Genomic DNA, 25,158 nt, shown 5'->3' with positions numbered 1-25,158 from the left:
TCATTTATAGAATGTATAGTACACTCCTGGCTCATAAAAAACTACATATAAGAAATTTTGCTGCTGAAAGCTTTACTTTTTTGATGAGAAAGGTTAGTTTGATAATTTATGTGTTTATTCCTCATTAACCCTCAAGAATTGGATGAACAGAAGCAGATACCTATTTAATATGATTATTATGGACAAATTTTTTATATATATGAATAGAAACCAGTTACTCTTTTGAGTTTATCTCACCATAAGGTTGTCTTTGCTGATTAATGTGAAACAATTTTGGTCACTCTTTTATTGTTATTTATTGAATATGGATATCCTCTAATTCATGTCGGTAAGTACATGAATAGAGAGATTAATGGGAATTTTTATAACAATTTCCTGGAAGGAACGGATTGCATAGTGTCATTTATATTTGTTTTTAGAGGGTTTTGTAATTAAAAAAATCATTGCTATTAAATTTTATACTTGTAAAATAGAAGTATATAATTTACTTTAAAAGAATATTATCTTATGTAGTTTTTCTTGGTACATACCTCCATATTATACCAATGAATTAATTAATCTTTTGTGTGACATTACAAGTGATAGTGTATTCTTGGAGTGGTTTGAAGGCATTGCAAGTGTCTATTCCTTTCAGAATTTTGTCCTAATTACATTTAAATAGGAATCTATAGAACGGCAAATATACACATTCTTTATTTGGTTATGTTTATGTTGTAAACAGAATTTTCCATTTGCATTTTGTTTAGGTTTCTGATAAAAATGCACTTCTCAATTTAATGTTCCTTGATCTCGATGAACACCCAGGAAAAGTAGAAGGAGTTGGACAGTTGCTCTTTGAAATGTGCAAAGGAGTTAGAAATATGTTTCACTCCTGTACAGAGAAGGTAATATAATTCTTTATTTGGTTATGTTTATGTTGTAAACAGAATTTTCCATTTGCATTTTGTTTAGGTTTCTGATAAAAATGCACTTCTCAATTTAATGTTCCTTGATCTCGATGAACACCCAGGAAAAGTAGAAGGAGTTGGACAGTTGCTCTTTGAAATGTGCAAAGGAGTTAGAAATATGTTTCACTCCTGTACAGAGAAGGTAAATAACCAGGAGGAGTACCCAGGGTCTATGTGGAAAGGGATTCAAAAGACAATAGATAAAAGATTTACACAGATGACACGGCAAGAAGATTGCCTGGAAGAAATAAAAAAACACTAAATGGGGAGCATTAGGGCTTTGAAGACAATGCTTACTTAATGTCAGCCCTGGGTCATTAGGTATTTTTCACTTAATAAAAAAATCACTGCTGTCTTCATCCTGGATGCTAGAAGATAATATGAATTGATTAGTGAGAGAGGATGGTGAGGGGTGAGCAATTGTCTGATAAAATCCCACTTTCTGATTTGGAAGTTCTTTGGGGACATGTGGTTGACCACCCACGCTGCATGTCCTTGGTTATCCCAGACTGGATTTTAAGGGAGTGGGGAAATGATCAGAGTGGGACAATAACTTAAGAACGAGAGTGTACATGTTCATTTTCATGACTCTTGATTCCCACAGGCAGTGAAACTAATTTTGCAAAAGCTCGGACCAGTTACTGAAACAAAAATTCAACTTCCATGGATTTTAGTTGGAGAAACACTCAAAAACATGGTCAAATCCACTGCACTCTGCATCCACAAGGAACATTTTGGTATATTTTTTGAATGTTTGCAGGTGAGTTCTAATTTTAAGGATTTGTATGTAATTGGGAGCCCAAGGGTTGATTGTTGGTGTTCTTGGTGTTCCAGAGATGGTATTTCATAATGGTTGTCGTTACACCTTCACACACTTGTTAAGGTTTTCCTTTCCTCCACCCCCTGAACTGTGTTTATTTGATTTGACATCTTATGCAGTCGTGAGCAGTGGTTAAGGGCACAGGCTTTGGAGCCAGATGGCCTCTGTTTGAATCCTGGCTTTGGGTCACTTACGGCTAGTATGACAAGGCAGAGTTATTTAAGTCTCCAGTCCTCAGTCTTTTCATCTGGAAAATGGGGGTAATAATAGTATTCCCTGCCTGTGAGGCTTGTGAGGAAATACTTACAAAAACACTCAGTGCCCCCAGAAGTGTGAGCTGTTTGTGACTCCCAGTAAATGCATCTTTTTTTTCTTTCAAAGCAAAAGAATGTGAAGTTTGGAATGCTTCACACAGTATTTTCCTTATTGGATTAACAGATGAGCTTAATATTTGATGGTTATTCTCTCTGTTAAATTCTCTGTTTACAGGAATCACTCCTGGATCTCCATACAAAAGTAACCAAAACTAACTGTGGTGAAAGTTCTGAGCAGATTAAAAGGCTGTTAGAAACGTACCTGATACTTGTAAAACATGGAAAAGGATCAAAGATAACCAAACCTGATGATGTTTGTAAGGTGAGACCCCAACATTTTGGTATATTTGTTTAGGGCCTGTGCATTAGAAGCTGATTGCTAAGTGAGCACTGTTTTTCCTTTTATTTTCCAGGTATTGTCCCAAACATTACAAGTAGCCCATCTCTCCACTTCTTGCCGGAAGACCCTCTTGGATGTAATTTCTGCCTTGATCCTAGGTGACAACGTCTCCTTGCCAGAGACCCTCATCAAAGAAACCATAGAAAAAGTAATGCACTTCAGCAAATACTCATTGAGTAGTTAATAATATGTTTATCATAGAGTAAGCCTTCTGGGGAATGCACATGAAGCTTGGCAAAGGCTCTGCCTTCAGGGAATTTGTAATCTTGTTAAGGAGATGTGAATTGCATGTTGTAATGGAAATAAGCAAACTAAAGTGTGATGAAAGCTAATCTGTTCAGCAAATATTCACCAAACATTCACTTAGAAAGTGCTGGGTAAAGGAATAGATGTTACAGGGTGGACACTTTTGGGACAGGGGGAAGGCTGTGATTTTTTTTTTTTCCCATTGTTAAGGAAGTGGGGCCCTGGGAGTATGTAGTTACAATCTGTTTAACTGATCCATTGACAGCACATTGAAACATGAAGATTACACATTGAAACATAAAGATTAATTGTATCTGGGTTAAGGACCAGAGAAAGATTGTCAAAGGATTTATATTTTGGATGGTCTTTGAAGGTTAAAAAGCAGTCTTCAGTCAGGGAAGGGGTTAAAAACTCTAGGAGAGGGAAGAGCAAAGATGTACTCAAAAATCTATCCAAGAAGGGCTCTGCTCGGCTTTGAAAGGTTGAGTTTTATCCTCCAAGTAGTGGAGATTTAATGAGACTTGCATTGTAGTACGTTAGGAGATGAATTGGAGGGAAGTGGGATTGAAAATAGATCAAAGATCTTCCTCGCTTCGTGCAGTGCAGCAGCGTAATGTACAGAGGATGGGATAAAGCCGTGCTGCCGGCCCTTTTGTAATTCTCTGTATTTGGGAAAGAATGGAGCAGCTCTTAGGCAGAGCCCTGCGTCACACAGAAACTGTGTCCTTTATATTAAGTTCCTTTGGAGAAGGCTATGCATTTGGACAGAATCCAGGGGGAAGCTTGCCCATTACTCGTTAACTCTACTTTCTTTCCTGGGGAGGAGGGCCCGGTCCTTTGTCTCCCACCTGCCGTATCCCTCTGCCCAGTGGCACAGTTAGCAATCCAGTTCTTTTTGCCTCCCAGGACTCTATTCACTTGTATCAAGCATCCCACTACTTTCTGCTTGCAAGTTAGAAGGTCTTGAAGGTTTTGGATATTTTTATTTTCAGGGGTGGGAAAGTACTCTCTTTGTACCTCCTTTAATATTCTTTGCCTGTGACCCACAGATTTTTGAGAGTGGATTTGAAAGATGCTTAACTTTAGATTTTTCGGAAGTCATGTTTGCTATGAAGCAGTTTGAGCAGGTGAGTGAGATATTAAGTCTTGGATTTGTTTTGTTTCATTTTGAATCTGTCATGATAAAATAATCAATTTTCCAGGTCCTGTAATTTTTGTTTTTTGGGGTTTTTTTGAAAGAAGTAGAGAAAGTATTTGATGTTTTAGTCTACTTTTTTTTAAGGCAATTATATTCCAATTCAAGGTCACAAGTGAAACTTCTAAGGCATTTTAAATGGTATTGGCTAACCAATTTTTTTTTTTTTTTTTTAGTAATCTCTTAGGAAGTTATAGAACTATGCAATAAATTAGAAAAAAAATGATTTAAGGAACTTTCATGAGAATTTGAAGCGTAGAAAATAGTTTCTGAAACAGTTTGCATAGGAGGAAGTTCATGGATTCATTTCATTGCTACCAAATAGTCACCTGATAGAATGACATAGAAATCTTTCTTTTAATGATGATTTTTATTTTTTCTATTATAGTTGGTTTATAGTGTTCTGTCCATTTTCTGCTGTACAGCAGAGTGACCCAATCACACATACATATGTACACATTCTTAATGAGGTATAAATCTTTCTCATCAAATCCTAAGTTTATTTTGCCCCTCCTGATAATTGGTGATCCTATAATATACTTCTTGGAAATCTATCTTGGTATCTCTTCTTATTTTTTCCTTTAGTTATTTATAATACATGTTTTCATTCATCTCAGAAATAAACTTTTCTTTCTCCCTTTTTTTTTTTTTTTTTTTTTTTTGCTTTTTAGGGTCACACCCAGGGCATATGGAGGTTCCCAGGCTAGGGGTTGAATCAGAGCTGCAACCTCCAGCCTATACCACAGCCATGTGGAATCCGAGCCGAGTCTGTGACCTATACCACTGCTCATAGCAATGCCAAATCCTTAACCCACTGAGCAAGGCCAGAGGCTGCACCCACATCCTCATGAATACGAGTCAGATTCATAATCCTCTGAGCCACAACGGGAACTCCAAAAAACAAACTTCTTTATACATACCCCAGCCATGGTCCTTCCTGCCCAGTGAAGGCCCTTTACTCTCTGGTTTTCTTAGCAACTAGATCTTTTCCTTCTTCCCAATTCCCTTTGGTTTTTAAAAACAAAAAAACAAAACACAACTTGTTTTTATCAGAGTGTCCTATGTATGTAGTTTAAAAGGTCAAACAGGCTAAAAGCAGTTGCTTGAGTCCCACTCCCATCTTCCTTACCAGGAAGGAACAACCACATCTGATGATTTTTAGCTGTTTTTTTTTTTTTTTTTTTCTTCCTGGTATTTACTTAATATTTTAAAATCCTCTAAGTATACTGCCTTTTCCTTGACTGGCTGGTTTTAGTTCTCCTCTGTAGGCTTCCTTCTGTGGTAGGTGGATTCTGGCTCGTTTACACCTCTCATCTTCTCAGTAGAGTCATAGCACAAATTTTGGTTGAATTCATGTTCACCATATGCTTAATCCTTACAAGCAAGGAGTATTTTATGATTACATTTCCTTTTCCGTGTACCCTCTCATTTTTCCTGAAGTTGTCAATTGCCTCATTCTTTAAAAACTGGAGTCTTTTTCCCTGAATAGCTGGTCCATGAGTCTGTCTTCCAGCTGCGTCATAGAGTGTGTTTCACATGGCAAACTGACAGATTGCTGCTTAGCAGCTTTTTTTTCCTTTTCTCTGTTTTGGAGCCATTTCCCCCTGAGCCAATCAAGTCTGAATGGGTCACTTTCTCTGCCTACCACATAGATGTCATACTAGGACGTGCCTTTCTCCTGTTTCCTGGGTCCCGTGTCTGTCTCTTGTTGTAGTTTACTCTCTTGTTTTGCTGGAACACATTCTCCAGTCGTTCCTGTGAAAGGGTGAATAGAAGTAAAATTTTGAGATTTAGTGCATCTAGAAGTGTCTTTATTCTCTCCTCACACTATGTCGCTAGTACACAGGGTATAGTATTCCAGGTTCTGTCCTTTTCCCTCAGTTGTTCAGGCATCGCCCCGTTGTCTTCTGGCCTCCATTGTTCGTGTGGAGAGGTCTGGTGCTATTGCGATTCCTGAGTCTTTGGTTATGGTCTCTCTTTTCTCTGTGCAAATGTTAGACTCTTGCCTTCATTAGGTGTTCTGAAATGTATATCTGTTATTAAGTATATTTTCTTCCTTATTTTTAGCTTTTCCTACCCAGCTTTCTCTTATATATTGAGAATTGCTTCCTGACCGATGAGGCTGCAGTCAAAGATGATGCTCTGGCCATTTTGGCCAAGCTTATTCTGAACAAAGCAGCACCTCCCACCGCTGGCTCCATGGCGATTGAGAAGTACCCTCTGCTTTTCTTACGACAGACTGTGGGGTAAGTTCTGCGTCTTCATTTCCGGTATTGTTGTGTGATGAATTTCTCCATGTAAAACAGTGCATTGAGAATACTGTAAAAACTGAAGATCTCTGTGCATTAACTGGAAAGATGTCTTGCCATATATTGTTAAGTGAAAAAAGCAAGTCGTAGAAGAGTACAAGTAGTATCATCCCATTTTGCGCAGTTACAACCAAATGTACATATAAGCTTAGGAAGACATGTGGAAGGACCCACAGACAGGTTAAACTGGTTAATATCAGGAGGGTGGTAGGTAAAAAAAAGAGGTTACGATTAATTTTTTTAACCTTTTGTTTTTGTTTTTGTTTTGTTTGTTTTAGGACCACACCGTCAGCATGTGGAAGTTCCCAGGCTAGGGGTCCAATGGAAGCTACAGCTGCCAGCCTGCGCCACAGCCACAGCAGCATGGGATCCAAGCCATGTGTGTGACCTACACCACAGCTCATGGCAACGCCTGATCCTGAACCCACTGAGCAAGGCCAGGGGTCAAACCCAAATCCTCATGGATACTAGTCGGGTTCGTTACTAACCACTGAGCTACAATGAGAACTCCCTAACCTTTTATTTTTAGACAATTGTACGTTCACGTGTGATTGCAAGAAATAGTACAGAGCAGTTCCATAGTTCCACCCTTCACTTGGTTTCTCCCAGTGGCAATGTCTGCCATAAGTTTACTGCACTATCACAACAAGGAAATCGACGTTGGTACAATCCGCCAACCTTATTCAGATTTACCAGTTTTACCTCATTCATCTCTGTCTATGTGTATGGGTATATAGCTCTGCGCGGTTTTATCTCATCTATTCACAGCCACCACCAGAGTCAAGATGCATTGCTCTTCCATCCCTGCAAGGGTCTCTTGTGCTACCTTTTAATAGCCACACTCACCCTGTCACTCCCTGTTCCATCGCTAACACCTGGTAACCACTAATCCTATTCTCCATTTTTGTGATTTTGTTGCTTCAAGAGTATTATAAAATGAAATTATACAATACACCTTTTGAGATTGGCCTTTCCTTCCAACCTTATTCCCATGAGACCCATCTAAGTTGTGGTGTGTATCAGTAATCTATTCTTTTTTATGCTAAACGTCTTTGTATGTTGTTACTGAGTAGTATTCCATGGTATTGGATGTAGCAATTTGTTTAATCATTCACTTGTTAAAAGACATTTAGGCATTCCTAGTTTTTGCCTATTGTGAATAAAGCTGTTGTAAATACTCATGCACATCGCTTTCCATTTTTCTGAGATAAATGTCCCAATGTGAACTTGTTGAGTTATATGTTAAGTGCATCTTCAGTTGTGTTTTTTGTTGTTGTTGTTTTGTTTGTTTGTTTTAGGACCACACCTGCAGCATAAGAAGGTTCCCTAGCCATGGACTGACTAGGGGTCCAGTCGGAGCTGTAGCTGCTGGCCTACGCCAGCCACAGCAACTTGGGATCCAAGCCATGTCTTCGACCTACACCACAGCTCATGGCAATGCCGTACCCTTAACCCACTGAGCGAGGCCAGGGATCGAACCCGTGTCTTTGTGGATGCTAGTCAGGTTCATTAACTGCTGAGCCGTGATGGGAACTCCCCATGTTCAGTTTTATATGAAACTACCAAATGGTTTTCCAGAGTGGTGGTGCCATATTCTATTCCCACCAGCAGTATGAGTGATTCAGTTTCTCTGCAACCTCACCAGCATTTGATGTTATCAGGGTTTTTTGTTTTTGCTAGTCTGATATAGTGATATCTCAATTGAGGTTTTAATTTGTGTTTTCCTAATGGCTAAGTATGTGCTTATTTGCCATATTCATATTGTCTTTAGTGAAATATCTGTTCATTTCCTTGGCCCAATTTCTAACTTGATTGCTTTTTACTTTTAAGTTTTGAGAGTGCTTTGTATATTCTAATACAGGTCCTTCTGTCAGATATGTGATTTGCAAATATTTTCTCCCAGTCTATAGCTTATCTTTCTTCACTTAAAATATTTTTCACAGATCAAAATTTTAAATTTTGATGAGGTCCAATTTATCAACTCTTCCTTGTGGATAATTTTTTTTGTTTTTGGGGGGTTTTTTTTGTCTTTTTTTTTTTTTTTTTTACCATTTTCTTGGGCAGCTCCCACGGCATATGGAGGTTCCCAGGCTAGGAGTGGAATCGGAGCCATAGCCACCAGCCTACACCATGGGATCCGATCTGTGTCTGCGACCTACACCGCAGCTCACAGCAATGCTGGATCCTTAACCCACTGAGCAAGGCCAGGGATCGAACCCGCAACCTCGTGGTTCCTAGTCGGATTCGTTAACCACTGAGCCACGACGGGAACTCCTAGATAATGTTTTTGATGTCAAGTTTAATAATACTTTGCCTAACTCTAGGTTCTGAGTATTTTTTCCTGTTTTTCTTTCAGTTTTGTAATTTTATGTTTTACATTTAAGTCCATGATCTATTTATTTAATTTTTATGTAAGATGTGAGGTTTAGGCCAAGTTTCTTTTTTTGCCTGTGACTGTCCACTGCTCTGGCAACAGTGGTTGAGAAAGCTGTTCTTTCTCATTGAACTGCTTTGGCACCTTTGTCAAAAATCAGCCGGACATAAATGCGTGGGTCTATTTCTGGGCTCTTGGTTCTGTTCCATTGATCTCTGTGTCTGTCCTCCTCTACTACCACACTTACCATCATTATGTTTTATTACTATAGCTTAAATTAATCTGGAAATCCTGAAAAAAATTTCTTCCACCGTATTCTTTTTCAAAATTGTTCCGTCTATTCTGGTCCTTTGCCCCTCTGTATACATTTTAGAAGAAACTTCTTGTCCATATCTACAAAAAAACCTTGCAGGGATTTTTGTTTTGACTTGCACTGAATCTACAGGTCAATTTGGGGAGACTCGACATCTCCCTAAAGATAGACAAAACTGTTACCTTTGTTTATATCGGGATTGTAAGGGAAGAAAGAAATGACTATTAGCATTTATTTATTTATTTATTTATTTATTTATTTGCTTTTTAGGGCCATACCCGCAGCATGTTGGAAGTTCCCAGGCTAGGGGTTGAATTGGAGCTGCAGCTGCCGGGCTACACCACAGCCACAGCTATGTGGGATCCGAGCCGCGTCTGACCTACACTGCAGCTCATGGCAGTGTCGGATCCTTAACCCACTGAGCAGGGCCAGGGATGAAATCTGCATCCTCATGGACACTAGTCAAATACTAGTCAGATTTGCTACTACTGAGCCACAATGGGACCTCCAACTATTAACTTTCAGATTATATACCTTTGCGTTGTTTGAATTGTTAAAAGGGCCATGGATTACTTTCTGAATTTCATTAAAGACAGTGTATACTCTCTGGAAGTTGAAAATACAGTTTATGTAAATATTTGATAGGATTCTGCTTACTATTTTTTAAATAGTTTAATGAGCATACTTCTAGAAATTAAAGATCCAGAAACCAATTCCCTTATCATTCCTATGTGTTTATAGATAGGAATACATGCATAGGAATAAATAACTCTTATTTCTATTGGGTTAGTCAGACGTGTTGCTGCGTTCCTTGAGTTTGTGCTGAGTACGCAGGTTGAAGTATCACAGCAGCATTCCTCAAGGTTGGTGTCCTTGTCCCCCGGTCACACAGCAGAGTTGGCTTTTGATTCTGATCAGCATGAGACTCTGGAGGAAAGATTCTTCACCTGTTGGTCTCTGCCCACTTTCAAAGTAGCTTCTCTAGCAAAACCTATTAACAGAACCCTGTTGGTTTTTGACTTTGCTAAGCTCTGATTCCTGAGGAACGGGTAATGAGTAACTCCTGTAGAATTATTTTCTTGGACGTTTCCTTTTGATGTTTGCAATACCAAGCCAGTCTCCAACAGGCACGTTCCTTGCAAGTGGCCACAGTTTTGGGTTCTGGGCAGTGGGAGTGAAACTGCTTTGTCGGCTTCCGTGAGGTGAGGCCAAGGGGCTCAGGTCAAACCTTCTTGCTTTACCATCTCAGCTGTCTCAAACCCTCCTAGGAATGTGACACGATAAGAATAAATAAATAAACGTAGGCATATTAACCTAGGGCAAGTGCCACAGGTTCTGTGTTTCTTTCTCTGAGAAAACTTGCCTCACCCCCAAGAATGCATATATGAATGGTCACCTTTGTCTGAATATTCCTGGTCACAGTCCATCCACTCATCTCACAGATTTGTTATGAGAATAAAAGGAGATTATAGAGGAGTTCCTTTGTGGTGCACTTGGTATTATGTCATTTGACAGATATTTATTGTATCAGGCACTGTTCTAGGCCCTGGGATTTAATGATGAAAAAGAAAAAAGTTTCTTCTTTGGGGGAGATGACATTCTTGAGGAGGGAGGCATGTGAGGCAGATAAACAAATGAGGTAATTTTAGATGGTGATAAAAATAAAGCGAGGCATTCAGAGAGAGTAGACAGACAGGAGTTCCCGTCATGGCTCAGTGGAAATGAATCTGACTAGCATTCATGAGGATGCAGGTTTGATCCCTGGCCTCGCTCAGTGGGTTAAGGATCTGGTGTTGCCATGAGCTGTGGTGTAGGTTGCAGATGCAGCTTGGATCTGGTGTTGCTGTGGCTGTGGCATAGGCCAGCAGCTACAGCTCCAGTTCGACCCCTACCCTGGGAACCTCCAAATGCAGTGGGTGCGGCCTTAAACAGACAAAAAGACAAATGCAGTGGGTGTGGCCCTAAACAGACAAAAAGACCAAAAAAAAGAGAGTCAGCACTACGTCTGTCCAGAGGGGATCCTTGGTCCCGTGTAATGATGGACGCATCCAGCCTTGCAAGGTAAGGCTGAGTGAAAAGCTTTTCAGGCAGAGGGAAGTTACTGCAAAGGCTCTGGGATGGGAATGAGCCTGGTATGTTCAAGGAACAAGAGGAAAGGCTGTGTGTCTGTGCGAGTAAAGAGCACTGAGTAAGGAGGTGAGTGGAATGAGGGGAAGTGAGTGAAGGGGGTGAGAGTCAGATCACACTAGGCCTTACAGGATGAGGTAAGGAGTGTGGGTTTTATGGGAGGAGCTCATTGGCAGGGGGATGAGATGGCAACTAATGACCTACCTTTATAAAGCATCTCAATATTCTATTTGTAAGATTTTTGCAGATTATTGAGTCATGGTTAATACTAAAAACACTGGGTATCAAGGTATAGTGACTTTTAGAAATTAACAATAAAATTAACTTAATTATCTAACAAAATTTATGAACATTCAGTATCCTGATAAATGTGAAACAAAAGAGAAGGCAACTTTTTTGGTTAATGGTAGAGCACGGGAATAAAAACCTGATGTTCTACTTCTGTTCCATAGCAAGTTCACCAAACTGGCCATGGAGGATAAATGTTAAGAACAGATCATTTTCCTTGTTTCTATAACTTTGCTTTCCATTAGATTTGTCTTTTAAATAGGACTGAGGTATATAATTCATTGGCAAAAATAAAGTGGCAAACCAGAATAGTGCCCAAGTGGAGGAGTTCCCTGGTGGTCTGGTGGTTAAGGATCTGACGTTGTCACTGCTGTGGCGCAAGTTCAGTCCATGGGCCAGGAACTTATGCCACAAGCATGGCCAAAAAAGAAAAAAAAAAAGAAAAGAAAAGAAAAAAAAAAGAAAAAGGTATCTAAAACAGAATGTTTTATCAGAAAATATGGTTGAGCAGTTCCTCTTGTGGCTCAGCTAGTTAAGAACCTGACATAGTGTCTGTGAGGATGCGAGTTCAAACTGGCCTCGCTCAGCAGGTTAAGGATCTGGCGTTGCTGCGAGCTGCGGCGTAGGTCACAGAGGCAGCTTGGATCTAGTATTACTGTGGCTGTGGAGTAAGCCTGCAGCTGCACCTCTGATTCAGCCCCTAGCCTGGAAACTTCCATATGCTGCAGGTGAGGCCATAAAAAAGAAAAAGAAAAGAAAACATTGGTGAGTAACTGTTTATCAGATTAAAGCAGCAGAGAAAGTTACATTTACATTTAAGTCATAGTCATTTTAGTGACATTTATCAAACTCACCACGATTCCTTTGCAACATCATTCTGCATTTGTGAAGCAGTAGAATTCGTGTCAGAAAGGAGGGGGTGGTAGAGGGTATTAGTTCAGGCCAATAAACTACCTCTCCAGTTCTTAAAAAGGTGTCCATCAGCACAAAATGCAGAAAGAGTACCTAAAACTGGAAGATACTTTCTTTAGTTTATGAAGCAAATTAAAATAGAACATAGATGAAAGTAAAAGCAACGGGATTGAAAAAGTCTTTGCTGAAAAATCAGTAAATGACCCACATTTGTTTAGTTATTGGTATTCAGTCATCACTCCCAGTTCTCTGCTCCCTGCTGATACTCCACTTATGGAAAGGAACCGATTTTACTTCAAACTTCAAAGGGAAAGAGCAGTTACATTCTTTTGTTTTAAATATTTGTCTTTTCTTCCTTCAGATCCTATATAAGACAGAAGAAGACCAGGTCCAAGGGAGGAAAAGAACAGATCTCAGTATTGGATCATCTTTTGTCTATAATTCAGTTACCCCCAAATAATGATACTACTTACCTTTCATGGTCTTGGGCAGCCCTTGTCGTGTTACCTCATATTAGGTAAGAAGATCAACTGTGTTTTATTTGAAAGGTGTTTTAGCATGCTGATAAAAAGAGTAGTTTTTTTTTTTTTTCTTTCTGTTTTATGAAGAAGCCATTGAATGCCAGTTTGAGCATTTCCCTTTTTCTCCCCATTTCTTGGACAGACCCTTGGAGAAGGAGAAGGTGATACCCCTGGTCACCGGCTTCACTGAGTCACTGTTCGTGACTGTTGACAGAGGGAGCTTTGGAAAAGGTCAGTTAGAGTCGCCATTGATTCTCTGGCCTGTCTTTTCTGGCACGCTCAGGGTAACTCAACACACGGATCCTGGAGAATAGTCCGAACATTGTGTCCTGGCAGAAAGCCCGTCTGTAAATAGGGAAAAAGGCTAAGATGGAGGCGTTGTGCTTGTACTTGGTAACGTGACAAGGTCGGGACAGCTTGAACATTAGCCGAGTCCAAAGGCAGAGGATCGGCGGGCTGCCATGGTCGGAGAGCTCAGACTCAACTTTGAGCCCCAGCTTGTGTCTTGTTCCCCATCTCCCTCGCCCAAGCTGACCCTGGCGTACATTTGTGCTCCAGGCATGCGCTTCCCCGCTCTCTTGTACACCCCGTGGCTGCCCTTTCTTGCGCCTGGAGTCCTTTCATCACTGGGTGAACTTTTACTTAGCTTTGCAAACTCAGCTCCAGGAGTTCTCTTGTGGCGAAGGATCTGGTATGGTCACTGCAGCAGTTTGGGGATACTGCTTTGGCGCAGGTTCAATTCCTGGCCTGGGAACTTCCACATCACATACCGTGTGGTGTGATTAGCCCCCCCAAAAAAGCCCTCCAGCTCAAGCACAGAAACTCTAGGAGGGCTTCATGACTCATCCAGGCAGAATAATTCGGCTGCCCTGCCCCAAACACTATTTCCTTGTCCATTTGCTTGTCCATTTCCTCCCACTAGCTGAGAATAGCAATTCATTTAGTTGTTTTAATTTTATGATTTTTATTTTTTCCATTATAATTGATTTACAGTGTTCCGTCAATTTCTACTGTATAGCAAAGTGACCCAGTCATACATAGATGTATATATGTTCTTTTTCTCACACTATCCTCCATCATGTTCTGTCAAAGTGACTGGATATAGTTCCCTGTGCTATACAGTAGCAGGATCTCATTGCTTATCCACTCCAAATGCAATGGTTTGCATCTATGAACCCCACACTCCCAGTCCATCCCACTTCCTCCCCCTCTCCCTTGGCAACTGTAAGTCTGGAGAACAGCAATTTAAAAGCAGGTATTCTGACCTCTGCTCTAGGATTAAATGATTGTCTAAGTAATATAAATTGAGTGGATTATGGGTAGTAGCCATTGGAGGTGTGGCTTCTTATAAACTGTAGTCATAAAATCAACATGAGTTGATTTTGAGAAGTCTAGGTCCATTCTCCTCTCACAGGCCACTACTCCTGATAGTACCAGTCAGTAGAACCATCCCATTTTCTCCTCGTCTCAGGTAAAGGGGACATACACTTCTGTTCTGTTTCTGAGTATCGTTTCTCTTGAGAAAGTTAAAACATAAGGCTTGGAGCCTCTTTTCAGGTGCTATTACATTCTGGCATTTGACAGGTAGTCCTGTAGAAGACACAGATTCACTTTAAGAACTGTGTAAGTAGCAAGTGCTGGATAAATGAGATGTCTGATTCACGTCAAAGAAATAAACAATCAGGTTTCTCCTGGTTTCTTTGCCTTTAGGAAACTTATTTGTTCTTTGTCAAGCTGTAAACACTCTGCTGAGTTTGGAAGAGTCTTCTGAACTCCTTCATCTGGTGCCTGTGGAACGTGTGAAGAACTTGGTGTTGTGAGTAAACCTGTCTTCCATGCAGCTTCATAATGAAGGAAAGATAGAGGCTTCTGTGTTTGCAGAACCTGGGATCTGTTTTTTAACGAAGCTGTACTCACATAGGAATTATTGATTTAAATCATCCAATTAAAATAAGCACATTTTCAGATACAGTCTTGAAATACAGATTCATCTTTGCCGAGGAGTGTTTTCCCTGTGCGTGCAAATTGGTGTCACAGAACGTAGTGGCTATTTAATGCAAGTCACTTGATGTTGCATGGTAATTCTAGCATTCGCATTTCTGCCTCTTCTTCATAGTCTTTCTCTGCTTGACACATTTCGCACTTTTCCAAACTTCCTTCTGGTCCTTCTACTATATACCAAAACAATCCAGCTTTCAGTTTCTTAAGTTTATTTTGGTTTGGGTCATAGTGCAGGGCCGTTACTGATAGCCAATCACCGCTCAGCTTAGCCCCCTTTCCAAAAGTCAGGCCTTTGGAAAACCTGAGTTTGCTTCTCTTTCTGGAGTCTAGTCCATTCTATTCCTATGCTTTTAAAAACAGACTGACTCATTTATTTCATTTATAAATATTCATTTGCTTTTCTCATGTACCAGGCCTGGTTCTAGGCACTGGGAAACAGTGAATGAAACAAAATTCCCTGCCTTCATGGAGCTAACACACCAGCAAGAAGAGACACTAATCAAAATAAATAAGTAAAATAAATAGCCTGTGAGATGGTAGTAAAAATATTACAGCAGAGTCGGGGGCTGGGGAGAGTAGAGGCAGGGGACAGTGGGCGTTTTAACTAGGGAAGGCCTCACCAAGAAGGAAACGTTTGAGCAGAAACCTGGGAGCAGCATGGCACTAAGCTCCAGGGGTGTCTGGGACCTGGGGTGCTCTGTTCCAAACCTGAGGGAGATGCGGGTGCCTGGCATGGGCAGCAGGGAACGATTGTAGCCAAGCGGAGTGAGGAGCGGGCAGTAGAAGAGGACGTGGAGGTGGGGGTGGCAGGCAGTGTTTGACTTTTGGTCCTTGTATGGCCTTGAGCCTTTTCTCTGAGTGAAGGGGGAAGGTACGGGAAGGTTTTTGGCCGGGGAGTGACTTAGACCAAACCAGGATCACTCTAGCCAGTACACCGAGAAGAGACTGAGGGAGGAGGCAGGAGGCCAATTAGGGGCCCGGTTGCCGTGATCCAGGGTGCCTGTACATTCCCACGTCTCTCCGTGAAGCCGCCCCCTCCCCATTGTTAATTGAATTGCTTTAAATTCCTTGAAGGAGGAGTTTTTCTTTGCTATCATCCTACTTATCATATTACTTATGTGTATGTACACATACCCCCCTCCCTTTTTAAAATCATTCTGTTTAGGGAGTTCCCGTCGTGGCTCAGTGGTTAATGAATCTGACCAGGAACCGTGAGGTTGTGGGTTTGATCCCTGGCCTTGCTCAGTGGGTTAAGGATCTGGCGTTGCCGTGAGCTGTGGTGTAGGTCGCAGATGCAACTCGGATCCCAGGTTGCTGTGGCTGTGGCGTAGGCCGGTGGCTACAGCTCCAATTCGACCTCTAGCCTGGGAAGCTCCACATGCCGCGGGAGCGGCCCAAGAAATGGCAAAAAGACATAAAAGTAAAAATAAATAAATAAAATAAAATCATTTTGTTTAAACTTCTCACACCATATTCTTTGGTGGGAACAATGTAAGGCATTTGTGGAGGTTTTGAAACAGAACAGAGTGGGATTTGTCCTCTGGGGAAGGCCAGCTGGCCTCTTAGGTAGGCGACTTAGCCTTGGAGGCCTGGAAGCCTCTAACAAGAGAGGGTTGGCTTGGAGGGTGTTGTTGTAAGCTTCCACTGGTAAAAGTTGTAGATGGAGGCCTCTGGGCTCAGTGCTGCGCCAGTTACTAGTTCAGCCACGGGTTTCATGGCCAAAACAAGGTGGATTTGAACCTTGTCTCCAGCACTTACTAGCTAGATAGCCTGGAGCAAGTTAGTTAATCCCAAGTTTGTCCTCTCTCAAAAGGAAAGGGCACCCCTTCCCTCGAGGAGATGGAATTACACCAGGCATGCAGTAATAGCAAAATACGAATTGCATTTCTTGGGTTTTGATTCTGTGCGGGTCACTCTTCTGAGGACTTTCCGTGCATTGTTTAATGTAGTCCTCACAACAGCTGCCTGAACTATAGGTTCTGTTCGCATTATAGAAGGGGGAACTGGGGTTCTCCTGCTCAGCCCGGCTGCCCACCCTGGTCTAAACCACCGTCTCCCACCTGGATGATGGCAGTAGCCTCCTAGCAGGTTTCCCAACTTCCACCCTTGCTCTGCTGCTCTCTGTGTTGTACCCAACAACCAGGATGATTGTTTTAAATGAAAGAGAGGTCACATCACTCTTTTGCCAATGACTGGGGAGATGGTGGAACCATTTTTGGCTGCTCCTGGGGTCTGGTGGCTAGAGGAGCATCCTGCAGGGCACAGGCTGCCTCCCCAGTAGACAGTCCCTTGGCCCGCACAGTCAGCAGGGCCGCTGAGAAGAAACCCTGCTCTAGCGGTGCCCAGCTCATGCGGGCTGAACTCCGGAGTCCCGACTGTGTTCTTTGGGGCTCTGTGATCTAAGCCCTTGCTGCACCTCATCCCAGCTCCTTGTTCCCTCTGTTTCAGCTGGACCTGTCTCCTGGATTCTCCTCATGTAGACGAGCACGCCTGTCTGCGACTTAACGTCGCTGCTCCCTCTGTCTGGTTGCTTTCCTTCCAGGGCTCCTGGAGCTCGGTTCTTCCCTCCTCAGTCTCTGCTTTCCATGACCACCCCCATATCAAATAGTGCCCCCCCCCCACTGCATCAGTCCAGCCGCCTCCTGATTCACTTTTTTCTCCACCATCTTACTGTCATACTTACTATTTGCTAGCTTATTTATTTAGGGGCTTTCCTCTTCTCTTGTTAGAGTTAAGCTCCGGGAGGTTAGGAGCTTGGTTTCTTGCTATCTACGGTATCTAGAAAAGTCTCTGGTACATGGTAGACACTCAGTAAGCATTCGTTGGAGGAAAGTACATTGAGCGGCTTGCCCAGGGTAAGACTGCTGCTGCCGATGATGATGGGGCTGGCTCAGACCTGGGCTCTGACCCCCGCCGATGGGTCAGATGGCCACAGATGCCTATGCTGTACTGCTTCCCTTGTAGCTCATGCCTGGCATATGGAAAAACACTCAGTGACTATTATACACCCTCCCATATGTCCCTGTCATTTACAAGTATATGGACTGAAAAGACAGCACTGGACTTTAGTGAAAATCCTGTATTATAATCCTGCCTCTGCCTCCAACTGGCTGTGTGTCTGTCCTTGAGCCCGTGATGCACTGTTGCTGGGCCTGAAGTTCATTTCTGAAGGGATGCTAAATGTCCTCATAAAACTTGCACCTGCTCCCTTGTACATTTCCCTCATCTGTGATCATTTTCTGTGGTTTCTATTGCAGTCTGAATTCTCTGGGGCTTGCGGTGCAGTTTGGGTCTAATAAATATCTCATTGCAGAGCGTTTCCTTCAGAGCCATCTGTGTTGCTGTTGGCTGATCTCTATTATCAGAGATTATCCTTATGTGGCTGCAGAGGGCCACTTTCGGAGGAAGCTTTAATGGAATTATATCCCAAGTTACAAGCCAACATTTCAACTGGCATATCCAAGGTACTGTAGTTTTGTGGTGTTTTTTTCTCTCTCATCTTTTGTCTCTATATGTATTGCCAGTGGTTGTCAGAACCCCTTAATCAGAAAATACTGCTATGGGGTGATTTCTGTGTAAAGCAGTGATTCCTAAACACTGACCTACAAACTGACTGCAGCAGGGTTAATTGGGGAGCTTATTAAAAATATAAGTTCTGGGTCCCCACAATCCCAAAATTCTGATTCACTGGGCATGGGGTGGAAGTGAACAGTCTGCATGATTTTTTTAAAGCCTTTTAGGTGATTCTGCTGCTCATTCAGTCATCTAGAAATACCCAAATGCATTATTTAGAAGTGAAAATTGCATTACAAATGAAAAAAGTCAGGGCTTAAATTTTTTAAATAAAATTTAATGAAAAAATATATGCGTATGTAAAAATACTCATCATGTTTAAGTGATGGAATTTGGATGGTTTTATCCTTTTTGGTATTTTGTACATTTTTTGTAATGAGCACAGCGTTTGCCAGGAGCAAGCCTTACATTGTTAGCCTGTATTCTGTAGGCTTTGCCACTAACTGGCTGTGGGACCATGGACAAGTCATTTTATTTATCTAGGCTTTGCAGATCCTCATTTATAAAATGAAATGTCTGATTAGATGATTTAAAGGTTGGATTCTGAGTCTGTGACTCAAATAAACTCACTGGGTCAAAATAAAAAAAAAAGAAATGGAAATCGCTAATTTCAGTGGAATTGTTAGCTTAATTAGATTCTTCGTGGGTGTTCTCTTGTGGCATGATGGGTTAAGGATCTAGCAGTGTCACTGCAGCTGCTTGGGTCTCTTCTGTGGCACGGGTTCGATCCTTGGCCCAGGAACATCCACATGCCGTGGGTACAGCCATAAAAAAAATAAAAAGATACAGATGCTTCTCATTTATTATAAAGATGCTTATAGTTCAAAGATGCGACATGATTTTATGGGCAGCCTTATCTTTTCAATCTAGTCTTGTTAATTGTTCCATAGACCATTTGAGTAAGGTGTGATTGGTGTTGAATATGAAATAAGAGAATAATAGCACTACTCTGACAGGTGGTGCATTTTTCATAATCCCATGAAACTTAGATCTCACTGACTCTTCATCAGTTTCTTCTTACTTGTAAAACCTTGGCGTTTGATATGCCTTTTGATTTCTCTAGATTCGGCTTTTGACAATAAGGATCCTAAACCACTTTGAGGTTCGGCTTCCGGAATTAATGGAGGTATTTTAATTGTTCCATTCAGGTAACTTTTTAAAAATGTAATTTAAGGAGTTCCCATAGTGGTAACAAACCCAGCTAGTATCCATGAGGACTCACTCAAGTTCAATCCCTGGCCTTGCTCAGTGGGTTAAGGGTCTGGCCTTGCCACAAGCTTTGGTGTAGGTCACAGATGTGGCTTGGATCTGGTGTTGCTGTGGCTGCGATGTAGGCTGGCAGCTGTAGCTCCAATTTGACCCCTAGCCTGAGAACTTCCATAGGCCAAAGGTGCCCTAAAAAGACAAAAAAAAAAAAAAAAGTACTTTGATATATTTTTCCCCAAATAAAAATTTTGCAAAAAATTCAAATACTATGTAAACATAAAATTGACAAAAAACTTCCCCACCCCACTTCCCAACCAGGCCACCACTGAAAACCCACCAGTCGGTTGGTGACCATTCTCTCAGACCTGTTGTAGGCACACATAATTGAAGCAAACGGTGTCTTTGCATATCAAAACCTCAGGTCCTCCCTCACGTCTCTGAGCAGCGTGCCACAGTAAAATAGCCGCTTTAACACGTGCCCTCTTGGTGGAGTTCTTAGGTGGGTTGTTTGTGGTCTTCTGCATTTCTGACAACATTGCCCTGACATCCTTACACGGATATCTTTGTACCGGGAAGCATTTCGGATATGCAAATTACTACCCTCCAGGATGAGAAATTACTTCTGCCAGAAGTAGGATTATACAGTGGAAGTATATATACATTTTCTTTATTTCTACAAATGTTGAATTTCCTTCCTGTTTTTTTACTTGTCCTGTCTATGCTGGACACTCAATTTAAAACCATTTATCAAAAAGTGAATGGTGTGAGGCAAAAAATAAATCATTCGCTCAAAAGAACAGTGTTGCTTACTTGATTTAAAACAGTAACATCTGCCAGTTTTTCTTTTTTAGGCTTCTGGTCACCTTTAATGTTCCTTTTGGAAAATCAAAATACTGACCTGCCTCCCGATTCCCTCCACTGTTCAGGATGACGGGCTCTCGGAGCGTCAGTCGGTCTTTGCTGTACTGCGCCAGGCAGAGCTTGTTCCGGCCACCGTGAATGACTACCGAGAGAAGCTGCTTCACCTGCGGAAGCTGAGACATGATGTGGTGCAGACTGCAGTCCCCGACGGGCCCTTACAGGAGGTAGAACAAAAGTTTTTTTTTTTAACTCCAGATCTGTTTAGCCGGCTTTGAAAAGCGGAGCACAGCAAGTAGTCCCACACACATTCCAAAACAGAGAGAATTTTTTGTTAAAATAAGAATGTTTAAAAAATGAATTTCAAACTAACTAAATCCCCAGTTCTGTTCAATGCTTTGAGTTAAATGGCTCTGCCGGGAGTTCCCGTTGGGGCCCAGTGGTTAACTAATCCGACTAGGAACCATGAGGTTGCGGGTTTGGTCCCTGGCCTTGCTCGGTGGGTTAAGGATCCGGCATTGCTGTGAGCTGTGGTGTAGGTCGCAGATGAGGCTCGGATCCCGAGTTGCTGTGGCTCTGGCTTAGGCCAGTGGCTGCAGCTCCAATTCGACCCCTAGCCTGGGAAGCTCCATATGCCGCGGGCGTAGCCCTAGAAAAGACAAAAATAAAATAAAATAAATGGCTCTGCCAGACTCTTCACCAGTGGAAATAATTGGCTCTCCTCCCTTCTCCGGAGTGTGTGCGGAGTATATGAGGGTAGGTGGTTAGGTGGCCCCAGGAGGAACGACATAATAGCCCGCTGCTCTTCTCCAGATTGGTTCCCTGCTGCAGGACCTCAGCCCTGCACCTTTTGTGTCAGGGATTTTCTGTCCATAACCCTTGATGCATCCTGATCGCTTTGGGAAGAAGGCCAAGTGGAGGCATTCCCCCATCCATCAGAGCAGTTCTGTTCTTAACCTGTTTTATGTATTAGTGTCCTGTATTCTGTTTCATTTGGGAACAGGGCTCTGCCTTTGAAGTGAATACAAACACCCCACCCCCAGGTACTAATAGAAGTGCCACTTCACATGCTGCTTCCCCAGCAGGCAGGGATGCTAGTAACAATGACGCTATTCCAATGACTGAGAAAGCTTCAGACCCTCTGCACCGAACCCTTCTTATAGTTTTGAGAACTCAGGACATCTGCTAGTGAGGCCGCCGCTGCCATTCAGAAACCTTTGCTGGGTTCTTTGGCACCTGCGCATTACTGGTTGCTGTTCAGATTTTGTCTTGCCAGGTGATGGAGTTTAATCATGAGTCCATTCTGTCTATTCAGACGGTTTATCCTTTATTCGTGAACATGTGCAGTGGGTTGGAACGCCGTGTTTGCTTTAGCCATTCTTCTCTGTTAACTAGAGGATGACGTTTCGAGGAGAGGAGGAAGAGTACTGACACTGGATTTTGGACTGCTACCCATAACTTTTTTCTTAAAGCGCAGGCTTCTTGGAATTCCTGTTGTGGCTCAGTGGATTAAGAACCCGACTCGTATCCCTGAGGATATGGGTTCGATCCCTGACCTCGCTCAATGGGTTAAGGATCCAGTGTTGTCACAAGCTGCGGTGTAGGCCTCAGCTGAGACTCCGATTCAACCCATAGTCCAGGAACTTCCATATGCCACAGGTAGCTGTAAAAAGAAAAAAGAAAGAAAGAAAAAAAAAAAACGAGCTTCTTTCCAAACCTCAAGTTGCCCGAGTCAGGATATTTGCATTTCTGTGCTGATCCACTACTCCCTCCCTACCCACTGACTAAACTCGTCCTCCGTGTCTGCAGGTGCCACTTCGTTACTTACTAGGCATGTTATATGTTAACTTCAGTGCTCTCTGGGATCCTGTTACCGAACTCATAAGGTGAGCCTGGGTGAAATGGATGAAGCTATAATGCTTTTCCTACTGCAGGATGATGGAGCCAATATTAACACTCCGGGGTGTGATTTAAACGAGTGGGAGTGTACAGTATTTACAGCTATCTTAAGCTTTTGTGGAACACAGTGAAGAAAAAAAAATAGTCATTAATTATTCTATCTGATGCCAAGTTTTTGACAACTCAGGTGTTTTATGTAAGTTTTTCCGTACTTTGAAATAACTTTGGAAAACTTTCTCTTTTTACTTTATTTTATACATCAGTATTATCGAACTTTTATGTATATGTATTGAATCATTAAAGCAGACTTTAAAAATAAGGCCTTAGGGAGTTCCCGTTGTGGCTCAGTGGAAACGAATCTGACTAGCATCCATGAGGACATGAGTTCGATGCCTGGCCTTGCTCAGTGGGTTAAGGATCCAGCGTTGCTGTGAGCTGTGGTGTAGGTTGCAGACGTGGCTCAGATCCTGAGCTGCTGTGGCTGTGTGTAGGCTGGCAGCTGCAGCTCCATTTCACCCCCTAGCCTGGGAACCTCCATATGCCACAAATGTAGCCCTAAAAAAGCAAAAGAAAAAAAACCTACAGAAGTTGTTTACGACCCCACATTTAGGGACAACTTCATATTTTAGTTATGTCCTTTCACTTTGGTTTTTTTCCTGTAAGATATCTCAGAATAAGAACCACACCACATATTTTGTTTTGTGATCTTTCCTCTTAGTTCTCATGCCCACGAAATGGAAAATAAGCAATTTTGGAAAGTCTACTATGAACATCTAGAAAGAGCAGCTACACATGCTGGTATGTAAGAAGGGAGGGGGGCTGGGGGAAAATGGTTGCTTGTTTGATTTTTATTGCTTAATTACATATGAAATTGAGAAACAGATAAGAAAGGTATTCTATTTCATAACCTTTGCTATGGTTTATTGTTTGCTTGTGTTACTAGAGAAAGAAATGCCCTTCCTGGAAGAAACACATGGGACAGTTCGCATTTCTCTGGTTGTTATGGTGACCTTTTCTCTTGCAGAGAAGGAACTGCAGAATGACACAGGCCAAGAGGAGAAGGCCATTGGAGATGCGTGCTGGGAGCAGACTCAGGAAGGGCACGTCGGAGCCCTTTATCACGAGCAGTTCGCATTGAAAACCAACCTTCAGGAAAGACTGGACCATACCAATTTTCGGTTTTTACTCTGGCGAGCTCTGGCAAAATTCCCCGAAAGGGTAGAGCCACGGTCCAGGGAGCTTTCCCCGCTTTTTTTGAGATTTATCAAGTAAGTGTTCTCCTCTAGGAGGATGTGCCTGGTGGGATGCGAGAAAGAGAAGGTGCAAAGGATTAAATCCCCAGATCGGCTGAGTTCTCCTTGTGCATCTGTCATCACTGGCACCTCTCTAAAGCCCTGGCTTTATCAGATAACAACTGAACTAGTTTCGTTCACTGCTTAAACAAATCAAAATTTAACCAACCCACAAATGGTGTTAATAAAAAATTGCAAGTTGCAAAATCAGAAAGGCTGTACTGAGTTAGGCCAGTGTACAAAGGCCTTGTTGTTTCTTGCCTTGTTGTTCGTTGTTTTCTTACCTGCCTGGGGCTTAAAAGTATTTTCCAGTTAATTCAACCCCAGCCACTGTTTGGAGCCTCTTAAATGTTTCCCCTGATGCTGAGGAATGTGCTCTGAAAGACTAACAGAACTTTCTGAAACCCTGTTTTATTTTGACCCGATTTGCTGGGTGAGTCGGATTGCTTTAAAACTGTAAAGTGATGTGTTACATAGGACCGTACTGGTCCATCAGCGAAGCACGTTTTCGACTCTCATTTCCATACACGGGAAAAGAGTGTAGGGTCAGGCTAGGCAGGCCACAAACCACAGCATGGCAGGCTTGTTCAAGGAGCAGCAAGGAAGTCGCGTAGCTACAGCAGGGTGATCCGGGAAGAAAGCAGTTGGAGGTGAGGGCGGGAAGGTAATAGGAGACCAGGTTTGTGTGACGCCTTTAGGTGATAGTAAGGACTTTGATTTTTACTGACAGTGAGATGGAAAGCCATTGGAACGTTTACACAGAAGGACGACATGACCTGAGTTTTCTTGAGAATTTTCCTGGCTGCTCCATTGGGAATGAGCTGGGGGATGGCAGCGGTGAGAGTAGAGGGACCGGGGAGTGGAGTTGGGAGGAGATTGCACGATACTGGGCCAGGAAACGATGGTGACTCGACCAAGGCTGGAGTAGTGCAGATGATCAGAGGCGGTTGAATTCTGGACACTTTTTGAAGGATTTCGACTCAAGAAGACAGATGTTTGGCGAATTACGACTAGACTAGCCTGTGAGACTTGCTAACAGATCACATGTGGAATAGGGATTGAGGTGGGTGCAGGAAGGAGGAAGGGGAGGAATCAAGGTTGTCTGTAAGGTTTCGGCCCGAGCAACTGGAGGAGAGTCACTACCACTTACTGAGGTTGGGAGAAATGCAGAAGTTTGCAGGTTTGTGGGGAAGATCGAGAGTTGGTTGTTTTTAGGAGTTCCCACTGTGGCATGCTGGGTTAAGAATTTGACTCCAGTGGCTTGGGTCACTGAGGAGGTGCAGTTTTGATCCCTGGCAGGTGCAGTGGGCTAAGGATCCAGCATTGCCACAGCAGTGGCTTGGATTCAGTCCCTGGTGTAAGAAGTTCCATATGCTGCAGGTGCAGCCATTTAAAAAAAAAAAAAAAAAAAAAGGAGTTCCTGTTGTGGCACAGCAGGAACAAATCTAACTAGGAATCATGAGGTTGCACGTTCGATCCCTGGCCTGGCTCAGTGGGTTAAAGCTCCGGCATTGCTGTGAGGTGTGGTGTAGGTTGCAGATGGGGCTCAGATCCCGAGTTGCT

At 42.4% G+C, this 25,158-nt stretch overlaps 1 protein-coding gene across 3 annotated transcripts in view; it reads left to right on the top strand.

The window, feature by feature from the left end:
* UTP20 (UTP20 small subunit processome component) overlaps positions 1 to 25,158 on the top strand; it is a 100,276-nt gene that overhangs the window by 9,140 nt on the left and 65,978 nt on the right. The window contains exons 6-21 of one of the 3 annotated variants that reach the window (XM_047788182.1): positions 11 to 92; positions 747 to 884; positions 1,552 to 1,707; positions 2,257 to 2,403; positions 2,495 to 2,629; positions 3,777 to 3,854; positions 5,990 to 6,168; positions 12,607 to 12,762; positions 12,909 to 12,997; positions 14,477 to 14,582; positions 18,081 to 18,231; positions 19,404 to 19,466; positions 20,473 to 20,631; positions 22,214 to 22,290; positions 23,022 to 23,101; positions 23,328 to 23,571. In XM_047788182.1, the coding sequence (XP_047644138.1) occupies positions 11 to 92; positions 747 to 884; positions 1,552 to 1,707; positions 2,257 to 2,403; positions 2,495 to 2,629; positions 3,777 to 3,854; positions 5,990 to 6,168; positions 12,607 to 12,762; positions 12,909 to 12,997; positions 14,477 to 14,582; positions 18,081 to 18,231; positions 19,404 to 19,466; positions 20,473 to 20,631; positions 22,214 to 22,290; positions 23,022 to 23,101; positions 23,328 to 23,571 (2,040 nt within the window). Of the gene's footprint in view, positions 1 to 10; positions 93 to 746; positions 885 to 940; positions 1,090 to 1,551; positions 1,708 to 2,256; positions 2,404 to 2,494; positions 2,630 to 3,776; positions 3,855 to 5,989; positions 6,169 to 12,606; positions 12,763 to 12,908; positions 12,998 to 14,476; positions 14,583 to 18,080; positions 18,232 to 19,403; positions 19,467 to 20,472; positions 20,632 to 22,213; positions 22,291 to 23,021; positions 23,102 to 23,327; positions 23,572 to 25,158 lie in introns of those variants that run through there. The other 2 variants (XM_047788183.1, XM_047788184.1) reach the window with 2 other exon arrangements.

This window comes from Phacochoerus africanus, chromosome 7, assembly GCF_016906955.1.
Source record: "Phacochoerus africanus isolate WHEZ1 chromosome 7, ROS_Pafr_v1, whole genome shotgun sequence".
Classification (NCBI taxonomy): Eukaryota; Metazoa; Chordata; class Mammalia; order Artiodactyla; family Suidae; genus Phacochoerus; species Phacochoerus africanus.
The sequence above is the reverse complement of the archived record's forward strand: the minus strand, read 5'-3'. Positions and strand labels throughout refer to the sequence as shown.